Genomic DNA, 23,806 nt, shown 5'->3' with positions numbered 1-23,806 from the left:
TTCATCGTTGTTACATTGCACCCTGACTGACTCATCTCCTCCCCGAGACCCCTCTGCAAGGGGATCTCCAGTTGGCCGAAGATATTTCTACACAGGTTTTATTTGCATGTGCAGTGACTATATCCAGTTATAAAGAAGAGAAACTTCTTAGTCATAACCCAGTACTTTGAGGGGATGAGTCACTAGGTTTAGGACCAAAGTTTTAGGGGGCATTTAGGCCATTCACACACAAGCTCAGAAAGACGGTACGCTGCCATCCTGCTATGGGGAGTAGAGAGTGAAGTCTTAAATGCCATCGAACGGCCATCTAAGACGCAACTAGTGGTCTCCCACCTGCTGGAGAAAAGCCAAGTGAAGAAAATCAAAGACTCAAGGAAACAATCCGCAGAACTAACAGGCCATGGTAACCACACCTCCCACTACTCAGAGAACTAGATGGTGTTCGGTTACCACTACAGACTGCTATCATAAGGACCACAGAGCATGTGGGCAGAAAGGGAGAAAATGTAGGCCAAAATTCAGAATAAGAAGGACCAGACTTACTGATCTTGACAGAAACTGATGGAACCCCTGAGACTGTAGCCCTTCATCAACCTTCAAGTCTAGAAGCAAACCCACACCTGGGGTCATCTTTAAGACAGATGACAGACAGGTGTACAGAGCAGGCAACAACACTCATGTGGAATGTGGGCCGCAGAACAATTAGGCATACAAACACAAAAAGGCAACATTTGCCCCAAAACACAGCTCAAAAGGCAGGAAACCCGGGAGGAAGTGGGAAGACAGTAGTTATACCAAGAGAACCGTAACTCATGTTATGAGACCAAATGTGTGTGTGTGTGTGTGTGTGTGTATGAATGGAAAACTCACTTGCTCTGTGTACTTCACTCAAAGTACTAAGGGAGCAAAAAAACCAAAAACCCCAGTATCATACTCAGATTTTTGGCACAGTTACGAGGTAGTTTAGTAGCCGGGAGCTCAGAAGATAATCTCTATCTAATCTAATCTATCTGTTGTAGTGGGAGAAAGATGAGGCTTTCTAATCCTGTGAAGAATTATAATTTCGGAAAACCACTGGGGCAGTTCTACCCTGTCCTACAGGGTCGCTATGAGTAGGAACTGACTTGATAGCAGTGAGTTAGGGTTTTTTTGCGAGTTCCTTAAAACTCTGGACCTCACCTACGGTTTTCTCAGTCTGTACTTTACCATGCAAGTAATTGGTCTCTTCATACTCCACAAACACTGCACCAGGCTTAGCCACTTTTAAGAACCACCTCCAGCCCTTCAGGTTCAGAGGGCAGGGAACCACCACCGGGACCACTGATAACCCTGGCTGTGTTCTTTCCTTTGCTGTTGACTCTTCTGAGTCTCTAGTGACATCTCTGCTTTATCCTTCCAGCCTTACCATTTTTATCGACCAGCTACTGGTCTCCACACTTGACATCGTATCACCCAGATATTGAAACTATTTTGTTCTCCTATTTCTACAACTCCTCTGGTGAATTCTTGGGTAGCGTTCCCTGGCTGAGCTGGGGCTTGCTCCAGGCAGGCAGTACACTCGGCAGCAGCCCCACACTAGATGAGATCCTATGGCTTCATGTGCTGTTGGGATGAGCGTTTTTATCACCCTTGGCAAAAGGAACACTGGAGTGGCAGCTCTGATACCCAGTGGTGACCGAGTACCTTGTGTCCCATTAGGCCCTTGCTCAGGCTCTCTATGAATTGTCAGCTTATCCACAATCCAAGAGAACAGGTACAAATCAAGCATGACAGAAGACTCAGGGTCTATGAGAGTGAAATGGAGAAAGCAAAGTCTCTCTAAATTGCTCCGGTCGCTCCCAGCTACTGCATGACATCAAGAAAGCAGAGCAAGTGTTAGATGAGACAAGGATGACACAAAAAAATGAACTCCAGTTTCTGAGTGAGCTAAAGCCCTGACAATCCTCTTAGCATGCTGCTTCCTCTCTTCAAGTGTTCCACAGTCATGACCCCAAGGCCATGGACGTCCACTACCCAAATTTGGAGGGAGCTGGCATTTGGCAGGTGGTGAGTACATCAAGCCTTGTGATACTGAGAAATGCTGGACTGGGAAGAAAGAGTTAAAAAAGAATCAGAAAAGGAATTATGCACCATGGATTGAAAGATGAAATGAAACTCCCTTGCCACTACCACCTCCATTCAAGTTGTGGAAGACAGAATTATGCCCTCAGCCAAAGACGCCCATGGCCTAATCTAGACAACCTGGGAATATGTTACCTCGTACAAAAAAAGGGGCCCTTGCAAGCGTGCTTAATTTAAAGCTTTTTGAAATGGGAGATTATTCTGGATTTTGATCTCCTGGGCCCTTAAAAGCAGAGAACTTTCTTGGCTGTTGACAGAAAATTAGGTGGCAGGAAGGGAGCAGGGTCAGAGAGATGTTAAGTGATTGGCTTTGCAGCTGGAGTCAGGGGGGCATGAGTTAAGGCATATGAGTGGGCTCTAGAAGTTGGCAAGGGACAGGGAAACGTCTTCTGTAAAGTCTTCAGAGGAGAACCCTGCCCTCTCAACACCTTGATTTCAGGCCAGCGAGACCTGCGTCGGACCCTCAGCTCCAGAAGACAAAGGTAAGAAACTCATGCTGCTTTAAGCCTCCCATCTATGATAGCAGCAATAGAAAATGAACACAGTGGCCAGCCAGTGGAATTCACAAGGTAGCAGAGATTTCCCCCGCCAATACCACCAGCTAGCAGCTGTTTGAATTTTACCAGGGAGGGCAAAGTTCCCTGGCACTCTGGGGATTGCAAATTAAAGTTGAAACGATGTTCCTGGAAGTCTGACCTCAACAGGGAAAGAAAAGTTAATGCAAAGAGAGGCCCCAACTGAAATGTGCTTGTTACTCTTCCAAAGCTTCATATTGCAAGGAAGAAACCTCTCCAACTCATTATCTCCAGGGATATGGTAACTGAGAACTGAAATAACTTTGCCAAGCATTCCTGAGAATTACTCAGCCCTGATCAAGAGGACAAGTCCCAAGAGGCAACCTTCCCTGACAAGGCTGGAGAGGAGAATATTTAGAATAGGAAGAGCAGCCGTTTACCTCATCAGTAGCTAGGAAAGGTGGAATACAGAAAGGATATGGAGCCAGGCCCTACATGGCTATGGAAGGGACAAAACACTGTATAAAATATAAATAACTTTATAGAGTATATAAAATCTAAGGTATAAAGTACTAAGGCATCTGTTCAACTTTTAGGGTATACAAGCCAAGGTGTCAGGCAAATAACATTAAATTGATTGTCACCAAGGTACCCGTTATTTTCCCCCTGGCTCCCAGTTGGTTGTGCAATGACATTAAAAGGCATATGAGTAAGAAGCCAGCATTTGGAGAAGATGTAAGGGTCCCCAAAATAAGATCAAATGATCCAGCATATCAGAACTGCTGACCAAAGGGACTGTAGAGCTGTAAGGAGCAGGATTGAGGAACTGCCTCCCCAGGGTGCTCACAGCAAGTGACAGAGGGCAGAATCCGCAAAGACTATGAATGAGAAAGAAGAATCCAGAAGAGTGGCCTCAAGTTGGGAGTCCTAGCTTTTGCTCTGTTGCTGGTGTGTAAGCTGTCCTCAGCAGTCATTTGTTTGCGTGGCTTCTCTGCACATTGTGTTTGTTGAAACCCTGAAAGGCCCAACGCCGAGGGAGGCAGCAGCGTCTGTTGCTACTAGGGCAGCAGCACCCCAAACTTTGATCCCAGATATACTCACTCACACAAGAGGCTAAGGTCCACCCTAACCGCAATTAAAAGATACTAGAAACTACAAGGTAATGGAATTTTCCCATAAACTTTTGAAAGCCCCCTCATATTCCCAGGCTTTTCAAAATCCAAGAGCATGTCACTAAGGTCGACATGCATTGCTGGGCCATTTTCCATCCTCATTTGTGCACACATAACCTTTCATAAGCTACAATCCTGAAAACCTGAGCACTCTCCAAATATCAAATAACAGTTTCTAAGTAAGGTAAACTCTGGGCAGATTTGATCAATAAAAACATAAGGAAGCCATTAAAAGAGGATTGTGTCACCTTATATGAACTGTCAAGAAAAGTCATCCAACACATATGCTCCTATTACCAAATAAATGAAGAGGATTATGATATTGTGCCTCGTGTGAAATAAGACATTTATACCATCAATATTTTAAAATGGGAAGTAAACTCTGATATATGTGTACAGAAAAGATGTCTAGAATGTATACCAAGAGGCTACTAATGATTTAACTGTGGGTTATAGGATTCTGGGTGATTTCAGGTTTTTTGTTTTATTATGCTTTTTCTTTTAATTTACTTTGATTCTCTAAATTTGTACAATGACCAATTATCACTTGAACACAAAGATGTGAGATGGGTCTTGAAGGGCCGAGTGTTCATTCCTCATTGCTGAATGCGTTTGTACTCAACTATCTTCTGGCTCCATCTTTAGAAAGATGATATGGCTCACAATAAAGTTTTAAATTCTTCTGTTTGCTTCACTTAACTAACATTGTTTTCGGAATATAGATATTCTTTCCTCTGGAATGTTTAGGGGATCACTGGTGGCGCAGTGGTTGTGTGATGGGCTGCTAACCTCAAGGTCAGCAGTTCAAAACCACCAGAGGCCCTCTGAGGGAGAAAGAGGCTTTCTATTTCTTGAAAGAGTTAGTCTCAGAAATCCACTGAGGCCGTTCTACTCTGGCAGTGAGGGTCATTATGAGTCAAAACTGACTCGATGGCAGTGAGTTTCATTTGAGTTGGTTTAGCCCGTTGGGCAGCACAAGAATTTTAAATATCCTCTATCCAATATCGTCTACCATAACCATCCAGGGCACTCACCTATGCCATCTTCCTATTCCATGCCATCGGTTAATACTGGCTGTGGCTCCAGGAGACCCAGACTTCAGGCTGGTTTGCTAGCTAGATGACTGTAGGAAAGCTTCTTACCTTATCTGTTCTTCTTCACTTGTCAGCAGTAAACATAGGACTAAAACAAAACAACCCACTGCCAATAGACAACTCCAACTCATGGGGACCCTATAGGGCAGGGCAGGGCAGGGCAGAGCTGCCCCGTGGGTTTTCAAGGCTGTAAATCTCTACTGGAGAAGAAAGTCTCATCTTTCTCCCAGGCTATATAGGACTAAAGGAAGAATTAAATCAGACAAATGATGTAACAGTATTTTTTTAAATGGTAAAATACTCGGCAAATGCTGGCTTTAATTAGCATTTACTACAAGAAAAATGTTTTCTTGGTGTTTTTGTCACAATATTTAATGATGAGTCTATAAGGAAACATGGTTAAAAATAATGTTTATGTGAACTGTTAATGAGAAGACAAGTAAATGTAGCAACTCTGAAAGTACAATTGTTTCTCGCTTCCATTCAAAATGGGACTAAGATCTAACAGGGCCCCATGGTTGAGCAGCTAAGAGTATTCCCTGGGTGTTAGAGAGACCTGGGTTCAAGACCTGATTCTGTTTCTTATGAGCTGTATAGTGCTGGACAAGTGTCCTAGTCATTTTAAAACTTAATCCCCTCCTCTATGAAATTCCAGTAACTAGAGCACTGATGGACAAAGCATGGAAAGTTCTCATCATACTACCTAAGGAGCCAAGGTGACACAATGGTAACAAATTGGGTTGCTAACCACAAGGTCAGCAGTTCAAAACGACTCACTGCTGTGGGAGAAAGATGAGGCTTTCTATTGTGGACTGGAATCGACTCTATGGCACTGAGGTTGGCTCTTTGGCTTTAGCATATAACCTGGGGTCCAGGAGGTGCATCATCCTTCAAAAGGACTCCACTGTCAGCAACGCTGAGATGTGCAACCATTTCTCCATTTTTCAGAGAAACAAAAACAAACCAAAGAGCACATTTAACACCGAAATAAAATGCTGAGCGATTTTCATATTAACCCAAACCAAATCGGTGGCTGTCAAGTTGGTTCCAGCTTAGAGAACTGCCCCCCTGGGTTTCTGAGGCTGTATATCTTCATGGAAGCCAACCAGCACATCCTTCTCCAGCAGTACAGCTGGTGCATAGCCCAGCACTTTCCCTCTGCTCCACCAAGGATCTGTTATTATTAGGAGCTCTTCAACTACACAATAAGGGCATACGTTTCAAATGATGTGGAGCCTAAATCATAATAAAGATTGTCCCAGTTGAAAAACAAATGGGAGCTTATCAGAAATAATTTGGGGGTTGATAATCCCCTGTCCTGTCCCCTAAAGACCAGAGTTTCATTAGTCCATGGATTGACTCTGCTCAAAATCTGGATGAAAAAATAAATACTGTTACTATGAGAACCAATAAACCAAAGGTAGATGATACACTCTCACTTTCCTCTAATTGCCCATAGCTCTTTATTAGTATCTGTCTTCTTACCAAATGTATCAGTTTCTACCTTGTATTAAGAGTCAGTTACCTTGTATTAAGAGTTGTGCCGGCTCTGGTCTCTCCACCTATGTGGTAGCCCATTGAGAGCAGAAACTCTGTCTTATCTGTTTTAGGATTCTCACTAAAGCCTTGCACAAAGAAAGCAAAAAATAGTGTTTTATGTTAGGGTAGGGGTGGCAGAAAACTCAAAACACTACTACAACTGAACGCTATGCTACGCTGAAGTGGTGAACCATTTGGGGTTGGGGGAAATAATTAGGCTTGCCAGCTACTTTACTAGTGGAATTATGCTATTAACCCTATTTCACAAATTGGAGAACCATGCAAGTATTTTGGTTCTTCCAGAATAATGGAATTAGAATTCAGGCATACTAATGTAAAAACAATGATCAATATTATTCCTAAAGCTTTAGCTCTCTTAATAAAATGGGCATTGACTAAGTCTATTATGTTTTAGAGGATATCTGGTGGTTCCATGGGAGAAAAGATGAGTCTCTCTGTCCCTTCAGATGTACGGCCTCAGAAATCCTACAAAAGGTTGCTGTGAGTTGCAACCTACTTGATAACCATTTGGTTTTTCACTGTTTATGCTCAGGAGCCCTGGTGTAGTGGGTTATCCTCCAGGGCTTCAAACCACAAGGTCAGCAGTTTGAAAGCACTAGCTGCTCCATGGGAGAAAGATGAGACTTTCTACTCAACTAAAGAGTTGAACAATTTCCAAATCACACCCTGGAAGCTCTACCTTGTCCTATAATGTCATTAAGAGTCAGAATTGACTGGACGGCAGTGAGTGTGAGGTTTGGGTCAAAGGAGTTTTGTTGGCACAATAGGTAAAAGTGTGGCTATTAGCTGAATGGTAGGTGGTTGAACCCACCAGAGGCTCTGTGCGGTAGCAAGGAATTGGAATTGACTAGATGGCACACAATACTATTCTTAATCAATGGTCTGTATGTAGCACCATTTATGCTTGACTGCTGGCCTAAAGATTGGCAATTTGTAAAATTGATTGTGGTAAAGATCATACAACTCTTCTTGATATGACTGAGCCACTGGATTGTATGATATGTGGATGAAGTGCCAAAGAAACTGTTAAACAAAACAAAGACTGGCAGTTTGAAGCCAGGCAGTGTTTCTACAGAAGAAAACGCCTGATCATCAGCTACTGTTTAGATGAGAGCCAAGACTACAGCTCAGTGGTGCAGTTCTACTCTGAAGCACAGATGGCTGCTCTGAGTTGGCAACTAAGAATAGCATTTTTACCAACGCCCAAGTTCATCATTTAACAGCGACATTAAAATAGCAGGAGCCCTGGTGGTGTAGTGGTTACCACAAGGTCTTTCTACTTGTGGTAGAAAGGCTTTCTACTCCCATCAAGAGTTACAGTCTCAAAAACTCACAGGAGCAGTCCTACCCTGTCCCATAGGGTTGCTATGAGTTGACATTGTCTGGAAGGCAGTGGGTTAAAATAGCAAGTGGAATTAGGCAATCATTTCCTTGCTAAAGTACTTTTGTGAGTAAAGACCCTATGCTAGAGATGACTTCTCCCTACAAGCAGGGAAACCAATGTGCTGATAAGGTATTTTCAACTAGTCCACCGAGTTCTAAAGATGCTGCTGCTGCTGCTGCTGCTGCTGAGTAACAAGGTGAAATTCATCATGAGCCAGCTGACAGGGGTCCCCCACCTGAGCATCTCTGCATGATGCCTGTCTTGTGTTCCCTTGACCAAGACTGTAAACGCAGCCCACAGGGCTGAGCTGACAGGATCCAACACAGAGGGGTTAACACTTTAACAGATTAAGTTTATCATTTTCCGAACCACTGAGCCAAGTTCCAAGAAACACATGTTTTGTGTCAAATACATGACTATTTTATTTTATGAGAAATGTCCTAATAGCAAAATATTTGTGCAATGTTTGACTCAAACCAGAAATTATATGACCGTCGACAGACAGGATATAAATTATAAGGAAGCCTGTTTGGTATTTCCCTTCTGAGATGTACTTCGGAAGGTTTACTTATCTTGTATCTGACTTTATGACACTCCATTTTTTTGCTTGTTGTTGATAACACAGATGACATTAGTATATATAGACATATACAAACAAGAGAACACTTGCAGGAAATCAGGTAAAAGAAATAGGGTAATCAACGTTTTAACCAATTCTAGCATATAATATAGGAACCTTGGCGGTGTAGCAGAAGAGTCCTGGCGGTGTAGTGGTTAGGGATTGGGCTGCTAACCCTGAGGTCAGCAGTTAGCAACCACCAGCAGCACCAAGAAGTAAGATGGGGCTTTCTCCTTCCATTAAGAGTTTACAGTCTCAGAAACCCACAGGAGTAATTCTACCCTATGGCAGTGAGTTTGGTTTGGATTTGGTACCATAGTAGGTTTCACATTAGGTTCCTAATAACAAGGTCAGCAGTTTGAAACCACCAGTTACCCTGTGGGAGAAAGATGAGGCTTTATACTAGTCTAAGGGTTACAGCAGCAGTTCTCAACCTGTGGGTCGAGACCCCTTTGGGGGCCAAAAGACCCTTTCACAGGGGTCGCCCGATTCCTACCAGTAGCAAAATAAGAGTTATGAAGTAGCAACGAAAATAATTTTATGGTTGGGGGGTCACCACAACATGAGGAACTGCATTAAAGAGTCATGGCATTAGGAAGGCTGAAAACCACGAGTTACAGGCTTAGAATCCAGTGGGGCAGTTCTACCTTGTCCTAGAGGGTTGCTGTGAGTCGGAATCATAGCACTTGATGGCGGTAAGCTTGATTTTTCTGAGCATGTAATATGAAGCCTGGAGGTCAAATCATTTCTTTGTTCCAACCTTCATATACCAAGTCCATTTTAAAAACAAATTAATTTGTTTATTTATTTATTTATTTTTCCTTAACAGAGCATTAGCCTTTTACATATGATCAGCAGGAACTAATAATGGGAAAACACACTACTTGGGGCTACAATGCAGTATTCTTTTGTGGTAGAATGTGATATTTGGAAAGGTAAAAGTTTTCCCTTTTTTCTACCTTCAGAAGGAAGGAGGGGTTTACCAGGCATCTTGAGGGGGGAGTGCAGAGGGAAGCATGTTCCTGGTGGGTGAGCCTGTAAAAGGCTATGTCAAGAAAGAACACAACAGAGTGACCTTTTCCAAGAGGTGAAGTGAACATCCACACCCCCCACCCCCCCGCCACCCCCCACAGCACTAGCTAAGGCCTGATGAAAGGCTGACCTGGCTGACATCTCCTACCCACTGGTCTGTGGAGCACAATGCACATAAAGGTCATGCCCACATAGCCTCAGAAAACATAGCTGTGTAAGCATACTGTTTCCCCAGACTTGATAGCCACAAGTAGTCTAGATCTGTGCTTCACAGAGTGGCAATGGAGATGGGAAGGTAGCTAAACAAACATATAGTAGTTCATCACATATACATACAAAGGTAAGACAAAAAGTACTGCTACAAAAATCACAGCAACCATTCTTAAACAACAATCTCAAACTGTGCAGCTATTGTTTTTCAATGTATCCTGTCTAAGCTTACACACTGTGAAGCTCGTGTTTTCTCTCTTCTGTAGTGCAGCGCTGGTGGCATTAATGGGTTACAAGTTGAGCTGCTAACTGCCAGGTCTGCAGTTTGAAACCACCCGCTGCTTCATGGGAGAAACATGAGGCCGTCTAGAGTTACAATGTCAGAAACCCCCTAGGGCAGTTCTACCTTATCCTACAAGGTCACTATGAGTTGGAATCAGTTTTACCTCTTCCACAAAGAAGCCTGTACTTTTTGATTTATGCCACATTGAAATGACAGTTTGGGAATCTTCAAGGGACCCCCAACTATATTTGTCAATGTTCTTTGAGTGTGGGTAACAAAAGAAAAAGTGTGAAGGAACAAGATGCTCAGGGCTGTAGGAGGGAGTGAGCTTTCCCAACAAAATTCTCAAAAGAGAGTTCACTACCCTCTAAGAATGAGCAAGTGTCATGCTATAGTGATGCAAAAACATTACTGGAGCAACTTTCTTGGCCTTTCTTCTCACCAATGTAGTTTACATTTTGTAACTCAAGTTATTTTACTTAATGTACTTAAGAAAATCCACCTTAAAAAATGCAGGTAGCTTAAGTCACTATGCATTGTTTTTTTAAATAGCTATATTGCTCAAAAGACAGGTTGGATATACTTTAAAAGGGCCAGTTTCTCTGTTCAGCATACAGATTGAACAAGTATGGGGAGAGAATACAATCTTGATGTATACCTTTCCTAATTTTCCACATGGTCGGCAGTTGGAAACCACCAGCAGCTCTGTGGGAGAAAGACTGGGCTTTCTAGCTCATGAAGAGTTTGTCTCAGAGACCCACAGGGAGGGTCACTGTGAGTCCGCATCGGTTCCATTTCTTGTTCTGTTCATGCAACTGTCTCTTGATCCATGTACTTGGATCAGTTGACTACTTGGCCAACTGACTGGAAGAGATTAATATTTGTACCCATTCCAAAGAAAGATGACCCAACAGAATGCTCAATCTAGAGAATGATATTCATTGATATCACACACAAATAATATTTTGCTTAAGATCAGCAACAATGGTTGCAGCAGAACACTGACAGGAAACTGCCAGAAGTTCAAGCCAGATTCAGAAAAGGACATGTAGCAAGGGACATTATTGCTGGTGGATCTTGGCTCAAAGCAAAGAATACCAGAAAGCTGTTTATTTGTGTTTCTCTGACCTGAGATAACCTTGAGAAGAATGGGGATTCCAGAGCACTTCATGATTAGAGGACGTCTTATAAACAACCTGTAGTATGCAGATGACCCAACTTTGTTTGCTTAAAATGAGGGAAAAAAGCACTCACAAATAAAGGTCAAAGATTGCGGCCTTCAGTATGGATTACACCTCAATGTAACGAAGACCAAATCCTCCCAGCTGGACAAATAGGCAACATCACGATGAATGGAGAAAAGCTTGACGTTATCAAAGATTTTTGTTTTACTCGGATTCACAAATAATACTCATAGAAGCAGCAGTGAAGAGATTCAGGGATGATTTGCATTATGCACATGCACAAGACCTCTTTAGTGCATTAAAGAGCAAGGGTGTTACTTTGAGGAGTAAAGTGTACCTGCCCCAAGCCATGGTATTCTTCACTGCATCATATGCATGTGAAAGATGGACATGGAATACGGAAGACTAGAATTTATGCACTTGAATTGTGGTGCTGGAAAAGAATACTGAAAAGTACCATAGACTTCTAGAAGGACAAATCTACCTGCCTTGGAAGATGTGTGGCCAAAACACTCCTTAGAGGCAAGGATGGTAAGGCTTCATCTTACATACTTTGGACATGTCAAGAGAGACCACAGTCCCTAGGGAAGAACATCATGTTTGGAAAAGTGGAGGGGCAGTGAAATAGAGGAAGGCCCTCAAGGAGATGCACTGACACAGTGGCTGCATCAATGGCTCAGGCAGAGGAACAATGTGAGGCTGCCACAAGAGTGGGCAGTGTTCCAATGTGCTGTGCAATAGTGTCACTGTGGGTCGGAGCCAAGTCCATGGCACCTAACAACATATGTATAAACCATGTATACTCATGTACAAATCAAAAAGCGTTATTACTAGGGAACTGGTTCATACATATACCAACTGAGCACAGAACAAGTCTTTTTTTTCCCCTCATGATCAAGGAATTTTATTAGGGGAGTTACCAAGTTAACACAGATCAGGATCTTAAACCATTTTAAGATATTGTCATTGGTCCACAACAACACCTCTCCACAGCTACCAGGCAAGTCTCTCTGGTCCTCAGCCCCTAAGCTACATGGTTTCTGCTGCTGGGAGCAGGAAGCCTGTCCACTGCTCTGCCTCACAGTCTCAACTCTCCCACTGCTCAGTATCCTCTTTCATGTTCTCCATGCCTCGGCCTCGGGGCTTTGGTGCGGCCTTTCTTCTGCTGCCTCTGCCACTTCAGGCACAGATTTCCTCCTTGCTCCACCAGCAGCATTTCTTGCTTGGTGGTCAAAACAAGCCTGAACATGTCTTTGCAACCAGTGACCGGCTGCAGGCAAGCTCTCTCAGTAATACACTTGTCTTAGTCTCACTAGGGTGACCTTCAAAGAAAATGTTCAATCAAAACAGTGGCTTCTCAGGAGATCTGCAGGCCAATTAAATTCAAAGCAGTATTTAATCATAAAACTTAATTTATGAATAAATAGTTCTTACAATGTGATCCTGCTCAATACTTGTTCTCATGAAATGATCACTGAAGATATGGGTGCTATAGCAAAGTGTGGTGAAGAAATCTGATGGTGCTCCCTATCCAAAAGAATAGTGTCTAGGGTCTTAAAGCTTTGTCTTAAACCAACTAGCCATTTAAGTGAGGTATCAGTTAAGTCTACACTGAGTTCTGCATCGGCCTGTGTGATGCAAGGATTGTAAGTAATAAAATCCAAGATCTCAGGAAGGAATTTTATTAGAGTTTAAATTGTGGGCGCTCAATTTGCCAAGGCTATGGATGACAGTGAAAATCTACAACATACTTACAGAGTCCCCGCTTGGATTAAGTGTCCATTGAACTCAAGATCATTGAAAAGGGATGAGAATAGTTTTGCCCTCAGCAGAGGACATTGGAAGTGGATACTACACATATAGTTAGGTTACAATTTATTATATTACCTTTTGACCCAGTTTAAATTTGTCAGGAGTTTCTATTACCTTCTGTTTTCTTTTGGATGGAGGTTTCTGTGTTTCATTTTCTTGTCATTGTTGGTGTTTCTTATTTATTTTGTTGATATGCAATCGAGATTAAGTAATCCACAGAGAAATTCACTATATTAATAGTTCCTTAGGGTTATGGTAGGGGAGGTTGGAGGTAATGAGGAGCTAATAATAAGGGGTACAAAAGATTGAAGAAAATCTTCTAAAATTGTCTGTGGTGATGATTGCATGACTCTTTAATATACTTAAACCATTGAATTATATGCCAATAAAACTGTTAAAATTTAAAAAAATCATAGCAGAGAGGAGTTCAGAAGGTTATATTGACTATTTTCTTGGGATGTCAAAAGGATACTCTTGATAAAACTTTTTGGGGGGTGAGGAGTGGGAAGGACACAAGACAAGCAGGGAGGGTTATTATTAAGTTTTAGCAGGGGAAGTGGGGAGAGACTTGCCTTGGTGAGTAAAAGGTCAAGAAAGTAGCTAGGAGAATCTTTTTCCTATCATGACAATGTATACCTACTAATTCTTTCAGGGTACCAAGGGCCATTCTATGAGAATTCTGTTGGGAAACCTTACTCGCTCATCCACACTCCAGGTAACTCGGAGAATATTCAAAAGACACATGATTTGAGTCTTACAGTAGTGGTTCTCAACCTTCCTAATGCCACAACCCTTTAATACAGTTCCTCATGTTGCAGTGACCCCCAACCATAAAATTATTTTCATTGCTACTTCCTAACTGTAATTTTGCTACTGTTATGAATTGAGCAACCCCTATGAAAGGGTCAAAGGGGTCGTGACTCACAGGTTGAGAACCACTGCTCTAGAGGATGATATAACTGTCATTTTCATGTGATAAAAGTGAGGGGGTAAAACCACCACCTTCAAAAGTGTATAGCCCCAGATAGATAGAGAATACATCGAGAAAGAACAGCTTCACATTTTGATGTTGCTGTATACTAAGAATTTCTATATGGTGCTTAGTGGTACGTTTTGACCTACTCATTTATCTGTGATGTGTCTACCATTTCCCAGCTTCCAGAATGTAAGGTCCTTGTGGGCAACTGATTTGTCTCTTCTTTTTCCCACAGCTGCAATCACAGCACATAGAACAGTGCTATCGCCATCCATACCAAAAAAACAACAAACTCACTGACATCTAGTTGTTGCCGATTCATAGGGACTCTAGAGGGCAGGGGAGAACTACTTCTATGAGTTTCTGAGACAGAAACTCTTTATAGGAGTAGAAAGCCCCCTCTTTCTCCCTCGGAGAGGCTGATGGTTTCAAACTGCTGACCTTACAGTTAGCAGCCCAATGCATAACCACTTCACCACCCGGGCTCTACCACACACATACTAGGTGATTAATAAATATTTACAGATTAAATTAACATAGTTGCACTTTGACATTTATCGGAGTGACCAAAAATGTGTAAAAGCATTTAACTTTTAATTTAAAATATGCTATTTCACAAACTTAAGTACATGAACACCCTTCACCCCAGAGAGTCCAATGGCATATTTTGAGAGATTCATGACTTTTCAAACTTGAAAAACACCAGTTTAAACAAATGCCTTGTAAACAAAGGGGGTGGGGAGAGATACCAACTATAAGGCATCAACATGTGTTCAATACAATGAAATCATACTAAAATTCATTATTATTTTAAATGAGATTCTAATTGATTTAGACTTTCAAAAAATGGTAGTGATATGGTACATCTTAATTCTAGAAATGCATGTGTTAGTTGGTCCATAGTCAATGGCATTTATTTCTCAAGTAACTATAGCAAAGAATGCGAGCTACTTAAAGCCACGGAGCAAGTGACTTCTAACTGCTGCCAGAAGACTCTGTCCTCCTTAAAACTATTGAACAAGTTAATCAACATTTTGGATAAAGATGTAGAAAAAAAGTTCATCAAACTGGCAGGAGATGGATATCCAAATATTGGAACTCTATGACTTACTGACAATAGTGATGGAAATGAATGGCAGGCAAGCAATGACTCAAAATTAACAGGTTAATTATTATACTGACACATGTTACCTCATACATAGAATTTTAAAACATGACTTGCAGTTGTAAATTAGGCTTGGCAGCCCATCAAAGGGAACAAACAAAATCAGGTTTCCTTTCATTTGGAGGTCAGGCCAAGCTTGTCACTAAGGTACGTGAATATTTCAAAAGGCAATAAAAAGGGGCTGATTGAGTAGAAATGTAGAGGGTGAATTAAGAAAATCACATGGTTTTCCTATTATGCTCATTTGCTCAGACCACATTGGTTTTTTTACTATAAGAGTGCTACATTTAAAAGGGAGAATATTAAGCTGGAACATAATTGGATGTAAAGAACTCTGAGGTGAAACAGGATTTAGAGCAAACAAAGTTACACAAATTTCTTTCCCAGATATCCTAATAATGTTCATTGGAATTTCCCAAAAGAATATGTGTGTTTTTCTATGGGGATATGAGTTCTTGGGAAAATGGAACTAAAAGATAGTGGAATTTCCCCCTGGGCTTTTTGAAGCCCTCTTTCTTCATGACAAGTCTACTGTCTTAGGACAAGACTTGCTGTCTTGTAGGGTTAAGGGATTGAAGCCACAAACTTTGGGAAATGGCCACACAGACCTGTGAGTCGACAGTGAACAAAGGCAAGTGCAGACTGAACGTTAATGCAGGTGATCGCGCAGACCTGTGGGCTGGCTGTGATAACTGTGTTTTAAGCAGAAAAAGGAAAGGCCTAGAAAATGGTAAGATCAAGACTTGCACCCACGTAAATGGCTGCCGGAAAAAGGAGGGGCTTCGTTTGTGCTTGGTTGTTCTAGTGTCCGTATCAAAGCAGTAGCTGGATATAAGGCTTTTTAACATGCTCCCGGGAGGCCTTTGTATTCCAGAGTCGAAGATTTGCTCTAAGAAGCAAAAGTAGAGCGGACAGGAGCCCAGAGCAGGAAGGGTGGGTGAATCTCCAGAAGGAGAAAGAGCCATCTGGCAGATGACATTCTCCAGGACCATGGGAGGGGATGGGAAACCTATGAGCTGAAGTAAAGCATTCAATAAGGATATTTGGGAGAGACTTTAAATATGTAAAGTAGGGCGGGGGTTACACCCACGAACCTATCCTGACGCTCAGTGAAGCTGTAGAGCAAAGTGGAACTGCCCCAGGAAGTGGGTCTGGGCCCCCTGCATGAAAGGGGAGAATTCCACCATAGAACCGCACTGCCCTGGACCTGGCATCTAACTTCCTTCAAAGCCATTTCAAAAACGTGGCTGCATTCTGATTGACCTAGGAAATTAAGCTGCTTACAAATTAAACTGAGTCCATTTTCTTTTGTCTTGAAATCCCAAAATCTTGCCAAAGAATCTATGTAGAGAAAGGCCTTTATGTTAAGAGGTCCTGGAGCCAGGAGCGTCTTTCACTGGCAGATACGGAAACACTCTACTGTGAAGCGCCATGTTTGTATCCATTTCCTACAAGACTGAGGGTCCTTTCAAAGCATACCTGTCACTTCTCCACAGTGGCTGATCAAACCTGCCACTGAAAAATGTTCTGAACAGGCAACTTGTAGTACAAGCATGGTTTGTTTCTGTCAGAGACTGATTGCTCAAGTGTGAAAGAAACTCGTTAAAAATCCCTTACTGTGATCTTCCATTGTGAAAAAGAAAAAGGGGGGGAAAGAGAGAGGCAGAGAAAGAAAAGAAGAAAAGGCAAGAAGGAAAAGAAACACCTCAATGAAGGGTATGCTGACCCTGCCAATGCACCCCCATGCTGCCGTCGTCTTCCTCTTTAGTACTTACTCACGGAGTTGAGAACAATTAGTACAGGGAATGCACCGGTTGTTGGGGAAGAGGAGGAGGAATCAAGTAAGTTAACAGTTTTGTTTCATGCTAACATTATGAAAAGTCAATAAACGAGATCAGAATATTATTGTGCAAAAGGAAAACAACAACGAGGCAAAATAAACAGCAGTATGGTTTACCTTAATCTTAAAACGAGGTTCACAACGCAAGAAGCTTCTCTATAGTCTTCACTAGCGTTGGGTTGGCCCTTGAAAAACAAAACCGCAAGCACTGTTAGGAACGTTGCTGGAACACAGGTGAATGCAATCACAACAAGCCTGGATTCACACAGCCCTTTCTTTTTGGCAATCTCAAAACTAGATCTTCACACTTTCAGGTGGGTCTACCTGGCCCAACAACAGCCCTGTGTGGGGGATGGAATGAGGACTCATTTGCAACGCAGTTATGGGCAGGAAGGGTTCACAGAGAAGTCTCCCAGGCTGGGAGCTAGGGATAACTGGTATAGGCTGTAGCTAAGCTCTGACGTGGCACCTTGTAACCGGAGCCAGGGCCTCTTCCGGACACAAAGGTTGAGCATCTGGAAGCTAGTAGATGAGACCAGCTTTAGCTTTCCTGCTTTCCCACCTAGAATAGAACATATTCCTCCTTTGCATACAGATCATCAACTGTGAGTGGCTTTATTATAGCCCCATCCTGTCTCTACCAATAAAATTCCTAGAGATAAGCCAACCTTGGAGGAGGTCGTAGAAAGGGGGAAAAAAATAATTTTCCAGGTCAAGATTTAGCTCAGCCAATCACTAGCTATGCAACCACCGGTAGTTTAATGAACCAATTTGTTATTTTACAAAATGTGGATAGCACTTGCCTCACAAGATCGGGAAGAAAACAAGTATGATCTCCTACAACATAGGAGATCATAAACTACACATACTATACAGTTTTAGTCACTCTAATACCTTTTCCTGTATCCTTTACTCCCTATCTCCGACTTATTCTTATCCCCAGTTTACCTTTTATCATTCAACCAAACCCCCTACATTACACCTCTAGGGAATTTTCTGAGCTACTCGAGATAGGGCAAAGGCCTAAAGCCGCCACCAGCCAGGTTACCAGCCAGGTGTGTGACCTTGGGCAAGTCACTGAACCTCTGCAAGTGTGCTTTCTTGCCAGCTAGAAAACTAGGGTCGAGAACTAAATAAAGCCACCCCAATGCCATCCAACTCCATTCACACTCACAGTGAGCCGACATAACAGAGTAGGCCTCCTAGAAATCTTTCTGGGAGCAGTCTTTCTCCTGCCTTTCCTGTGTGCTTGGCAGTCCAACACTTACAAGACTCACACCACCATCGGGTCTCCAAGAACTAAATACCTGGCCTCAGTCATGCTGCCCCGGAATAAAGTCAAACTCGCTGCCATTCAGTCGATGCCAACTCCTCATGCTGCCTTCCAAAACTCACTGCCATTGAATCAATGTCAGCCTGTAGCGATTCTGTAGGGCAGGGTAGACCTGTTCCTGTGAGTTTCCAAGACTGTTAACTCTACAAGGCTCCTATCATGCTGTCTGCTACCATAAATTTCCATGTCCACGTTACGTAGCTATTTCAGTAAGCAGTTATCAAATGAAATAGGTATGGATTGAATGGAATATAGAGGTTTGGATAAGGGGTCCTGGCGGCACAGTGATTATGCATTGGCTCAAGGTCAGCGATTTGAAAGCACCACTCCAAGGAAGCCCATGAGGTGTTCTACTCCTGTGAACAGGTAAATCTTGGAAAAGCCCAGGGACTGTTTGACTCTGTCCTACAGGTTTGCTCTGAGTCGAATTGTCTAGATGGCAGTGAGTCTGGTTTCTGGATACAGGCTTTGGGGCAAGGACAAAGAGGGACAGTCCCTCTTTGCACGAAAGGTGGTGCATATAACCATGCTGAGAGCCAAGGGACTTGCCTAGTAATCACAGTAAACTCAGAACCGGGAGCCTGACCTTGGGCTCTGTGTCCATATTCCTTCTCCTGCGCCACTCAGAATCCTTCACTCCCACCCAGCACAACTCATGGCGCATGGCTTCGTCACAAAGCTTTTAATACAAAGGCACTGCACAGTGGGCATTGTTTACAAGCTGTGGAGACAGACTGCCCAGGAAATTCAGTGATAAAATAAGTATGAAAACAGAGCAAGGTGTCTAATCAGGGATGAAAAAGAACCATATGCTTGGGGCTGGAGTGTAACAGAATGGTGAGTCGTTTCCCCCTTGTCTGCTTTCACAGTTTCAGAAGCGGTCTAGTTAATCAATCCTCTCTTTTGAACCTATCATTTAAAGGTGGGAGATCCTGAGAAATCACAGTCCACACTTAATAGTCCTCATTCACTTCATACCTGTTAAAAGACGAGAGTGTTTACGAGGCTCTGGTTTAACCACAATTTTGGAACTAGCTCACTTCTTGAAAGGCTGGTTCTTCTCAAGACCTGTCTGAAGAGCATCTCCCATACATGCGGCGGGCAGAGAAACCTACCTGAGCGTCCTGTACAGAGAGGGACTGTATTTGCTCGGGCATGCTGCTGGCACTCATGGCGATCTGTTAAGAGAGCCGTCGTTACAGGACTTCAGAAAACCAAAATGGCGCTTTATATTGGAACCACTTAAGACAGGTTAAAACGAACACTCCCTGGGGCCCCACCCCACAGGTGACTGAGAATTTCCTGGAGTTGGTTGGGAATCAGTATCCTTATTGAGATGTTCACCAAGTGATCTCGCAGGTGCTTTTTGAGAACCATGGAACAAGGACAAGACATGCACTGTTTGAAATTTTAAACTGAATAACAGAGGTGGGATGGGACCATTGTTTTTCTTCTTATTGCATAATTGGCTATTAAGTGAAGGGTCTCCAAATGAAAGGAAAGCCGGTTCCTTTAATAATTACATTGAGCAAATATTCACTGTATTTTAAACATATGACCAAAAAAAAAAGTTGGATTTAAAAACAGACAGACAAAAAGAATTTACCTTCATGGACTCCAGACTTGGAGCCATGGAGTCTGAATAAACCTCTGAAACTATTCTTAAACCTTAAACCAGAAATAGCTCCTGAAGTCTTCTTACAATACTTTAGCTTAACTAGTAAACAACGTCTGCCTTAAGCATTGTGCTCTTCTGAGATCTATGAAAAGGGGATCAAATTGACAATAGCAACCAGACAGATTTGATAGGAACAGTGATTTTATGTTAATGGGGGATGAACAAAGAGCCCTGTCCACTGAACTATTAACCGCAAGGTAGGGGGTTCAAATCCGCCAGTCAACTCCACAGGAGAAAGAATGAAGTTTTCTATTCCCATTAGTATTTACAGTCTTGGAAGCCCTACATAGGGTCTACATGAGCTAAAACCCATGAGCGTTGCAAGTGGGTTGGCAGTGGAGAGTGGGGGACAACTTGCAAAAACTACAGAATCCTACCTAACTCAACAACTAACTGTAAGGTGGCTTCCAGGACTGGGTCTTGGAGCAGAAAACAAACATCAATAGAAAAATGAGTGAGAGCCGAGTCTATTCTGGAGTTTAGCTGTGAGTGAGAGTGATGCAGCTGTGTTGGTTTCTTAATTGTGACAAACGTTAAGTACTGGCATTAGGTAAGATGGTAACTGGGAAAACTTGTGGGGAGGTCTCTGGGAATTCTGGGCTATCTTTGCCATTTTTCTGTGAATCTAAAACTGTCCAAATTAAAAGTCTCTTTTACAGAACTACAGTAAATTTGTGACCACATATCTACATTTCATCACAACTAGTCAGAAGGCCAGTCATCTGTCAGATGTTGGCTTTATAAAAAAGCATGGAATTAAATCTAACCGTGATGTCTGAGGCTAAACATAATCAGTGTAGCAGGAGAAATCAAATCTTTCTCCCTATCTATGTGTGATTATACAGCAAACATGCATGAGAACTGACAGGTATTTGGAAAACAGGCTTCCACCTGAAAAAAAGTTTAGAAAGCCAGAGGTAGTATGAAAATCATCAGGTCATAGCAATGACTACCATAAAGCAATAGATTACATTTTCACATCCCTATCTAATCTCTAGCAAAATTAACTTACCCTAAATCCACACCAAATATCTTTTCTCCTGCAGACAAATCTCTGAGCTGGGAAAGCAGAAACATTTCCTGATTTTAAACTCTTCAATATCATCTGTTGTGGATCCAACAGGGCTTAAGCCAGGAAACCTTCTACCAGTTTCATTAGACGTGCTTAAAGATGGACACCTTTTCTAAAGGTGTTCTGAAACAGTTTTCTGAGTGTTTGTTTTGTTTTCTCTGGAGACTTCTGATAAGTTGCTATTTACAGAAAAACTTCATAAAATATGAGCAGTCTTTCTGAATTCGAACCTGGACTTCTGAGTCCACAGCTATCTGTGTGATTTTCCCAGGCAGTGGTTCGCAATCCTGCAAGAATCAGGTGAGACGCTTTCAAAATTAAAGCTGGGGCATTACCCCACAATACCAAATCAGAATCCTCTCGGGATTAGGTTTATGCATCTGTATGTCCCAAGCTTTCAGTTTTTCTTACGTGTTACCAAGGTTGAGAATCCTTGCCTTTCTTATCAGCTAACTGCAACGCTGCTGTGAAAGGAATGGTGCTTTAATAGAAGTCTCAGCAAATGTCCTCTCAGTTAAATTATACCAAAAGCCCTATGAATTTTAAAGCAAAGCCAATGTCACTTTTTTAATGGAAAATTAAGGTCTAGTGCAGAAGTGATAAAAAGTCATACAACATAAGTACTTATTACTTTAGATTCTGGCAACAAAAGACCCCAAATTACTTGTCAAAAGATGATGAAAAGATAACAGTTGCAAAATGTCATGTGAGCCAGGAAGGCTAGTAAGGTAGGAAGCACTGCCTAAGGAAGTCCATTCCTTGAAAATACCAAGTGTGATAGTAAGACTGTGTGTCAAGTTTGCGGGGCGAGGATTTTCAGTGGCTTGGCAGTTCACACCTAGTAATCCCCCAGGACCTGACCTAACACAGTGTAATCATAACCAATCAGTTGCTTCCATAATGGGATAAAGATTAGGATAAGTCCAACACCCTTACACAGGTCACAGCCATGATAGAATTAATTGCCTTGAGGGTGGGGCCTGCTTTCAATAGAAGTGGATATTGGAAAAGCATGTTTTGCTTTTTTGCTGGGTCTGGATCCTGCCTCTGCCTGCTTCTCTGTACTTGACCTAATGACCTGCCATATTGCTTGCTGATCCTTGGAGTCTTCAGCAGCCCGCCATGTGACCTGCCAACCTTGGATTCATTCACCTCTACAACCACAAGCCTGTGGTCTTCCTGCTAATCTTAGGTTCATCAGCCTCTGGTAGAGTGGGTTCTAAACTTAAACAATTTTGAGTTATAATAAAAGATCCAACATAAAGATGTGCACGTGGACAGGAGGTGAAGCCATGTGAGGACTGTCTATAAGCCAAAGAAACAAGGAACACTAGGGGATACACAAAAGGAAGGAAGCAACATGATCGAGACCCCAATTTGGATTTTTAACATCCAAAACTGGTAAAATGATGTGTTCTTTACAGCCAATCCCTCATTTCTATTACAGAAGCATAACGAAACTAAGGCAGTGTGTGTCCAACTTTCAAGAAAGGGGATAATAACTGAAATAAACATGAGTTATCAACGCGTTACAAACTATTACTTATTAATGAGTTGACTAATACTTTGCAAGGTTGTTTCTAAAAAACCAGGTTACAAAAACAGGCCCAATTTTTCAAAATGTTTAACTACAAATTTTCAGATAAGGTGGCATAATTATTTAATCTTACAGAATCCACTGGAAATTCCCTTGGGTTTATTTATTAGGAAGATCTACAGATGTGGTTGAGAATCAGGCACATCTATCCTATGTGATAAAAATCCCAAACTGAACCTTTGAATCTCCTCCAATGAATCTAATGTCTAGAGTTTCTACTTTATGCTTCGTCAACAGGCTGGTAAACTGTCCTTTGACATTTACGCATTCCTAAAACACCCTTCCTTTATTATAGCACCTTACCGTATCGAAACATGGTACTAACTACTAAGGCAAAAATTCCCCCCCCACCCGCTCCTGAACTTCACCCCAATTATCCACCATTTTTGGATCTTTGTCCTCCACTTCTAACCTACCCAATAAGCACTAGGTGGTTAGTCACTCACTTGTTTAATATTTATTTTCAGACATTCATATGTCATCAACATGTACAGAATATTGGAGATGAAAAGGGGGAAAAAGCATGAGTAAAATTCTATCCCAGTCTTCAAGTGGCTTATAGTCAAGTAGACAGCTAACCTACAATTTAAGTAAGTCACTTTATCAAAAAACATATTAAGATATAAACTTGCTGGCATTAAAATGTGTCATTTTTTAAGATAAGTATTTTTATTCTCAAAGATTACTAAAGGAATAAGGTACTGCCAGATATTTAAGACACTAGTGCTGGTTTTTTGTTACTATCTATAAAAATTCAAAATCAGCCATTACAATTTTAAGTATCTGCACTATACTTGTATATGTGCCCAGAGCAGGCATGCACAAATATATTAATGGAATGCTGTTTCTTTAACAGGTGTTTAAATGGGCAACAAGAGGGAAAGGAGTAGATAAACCACTTCCAAATACCCAATGCAGTACTACCCAGCAGTTAAAAACAACGCAGGAAGATTACCAAGACGTATGGCAAGACCAAACATTTTTTATAGTTCTCGTAATCTTTCTTTTTGTTTTCCACATGACAGCTAGATTTCTTTTACACACATATTTATATATAAGTAAACATGGCACGTTTTGAAAAATGAAGGAATGCTGAGACATAATCAACTCAATGGCAATGGGTTTCGCTTTTGATTTTGATGAATATTTCCATACTCAT

At 41.9% G+C, this 23,806-nt stretch overlaps 1 protein-coding gene across 2 annotated transcripts in view; it reads right to left on the bottom strand.

The window, feature by feature from the left end:
* Nucleotides 1-23,806, bottom strand: part of STK39 (serine/threonine kinase 39) — a 295,827-nt gene that overhangs the window by 134,901 nt on the left and 137,120 nt on the right. For both annotated transcript variants that reach the window (XM_045299562.1, XM_045299568.1), the window contains 2 exons: nucleotides 19,416-19,478; nucleotides 17,085-17,152 (listed from right to left, as the gene is read on the bottom strand). In XM_045299562.1, the coding sequence (XP_045155497.1) occupies nucleotides 17,085-17,152; nucleotides 19,416-19,478 (131 nt within the window). The remainder of the gene's footprint in view (nucleotides 1-17,084; nucleotides 17,153-19,415; nucleotides 19,479-23,806) is intronic.

The sequence above is a fragment of the Echinops telfairi genome, unplaced genomic scaffold (genome assembly GCF_000313985.2).
Source record: "Echinops telfairi isolate 266 unplaced genomic scaffold, ASM31398v2 ScPeMD7_4;HRSCAF=17, whole genome shotgun sequence".
Classification (NCBI taxonomy): Eukaryota; Metazoa; Chordata; class Mammalia; order Afrosoricida; family Tenrecidae; genus Echinops; species Echinops telfairi.
This window is presented reverse-complemented; position numbering and strand designations above follow the sequence as displayed.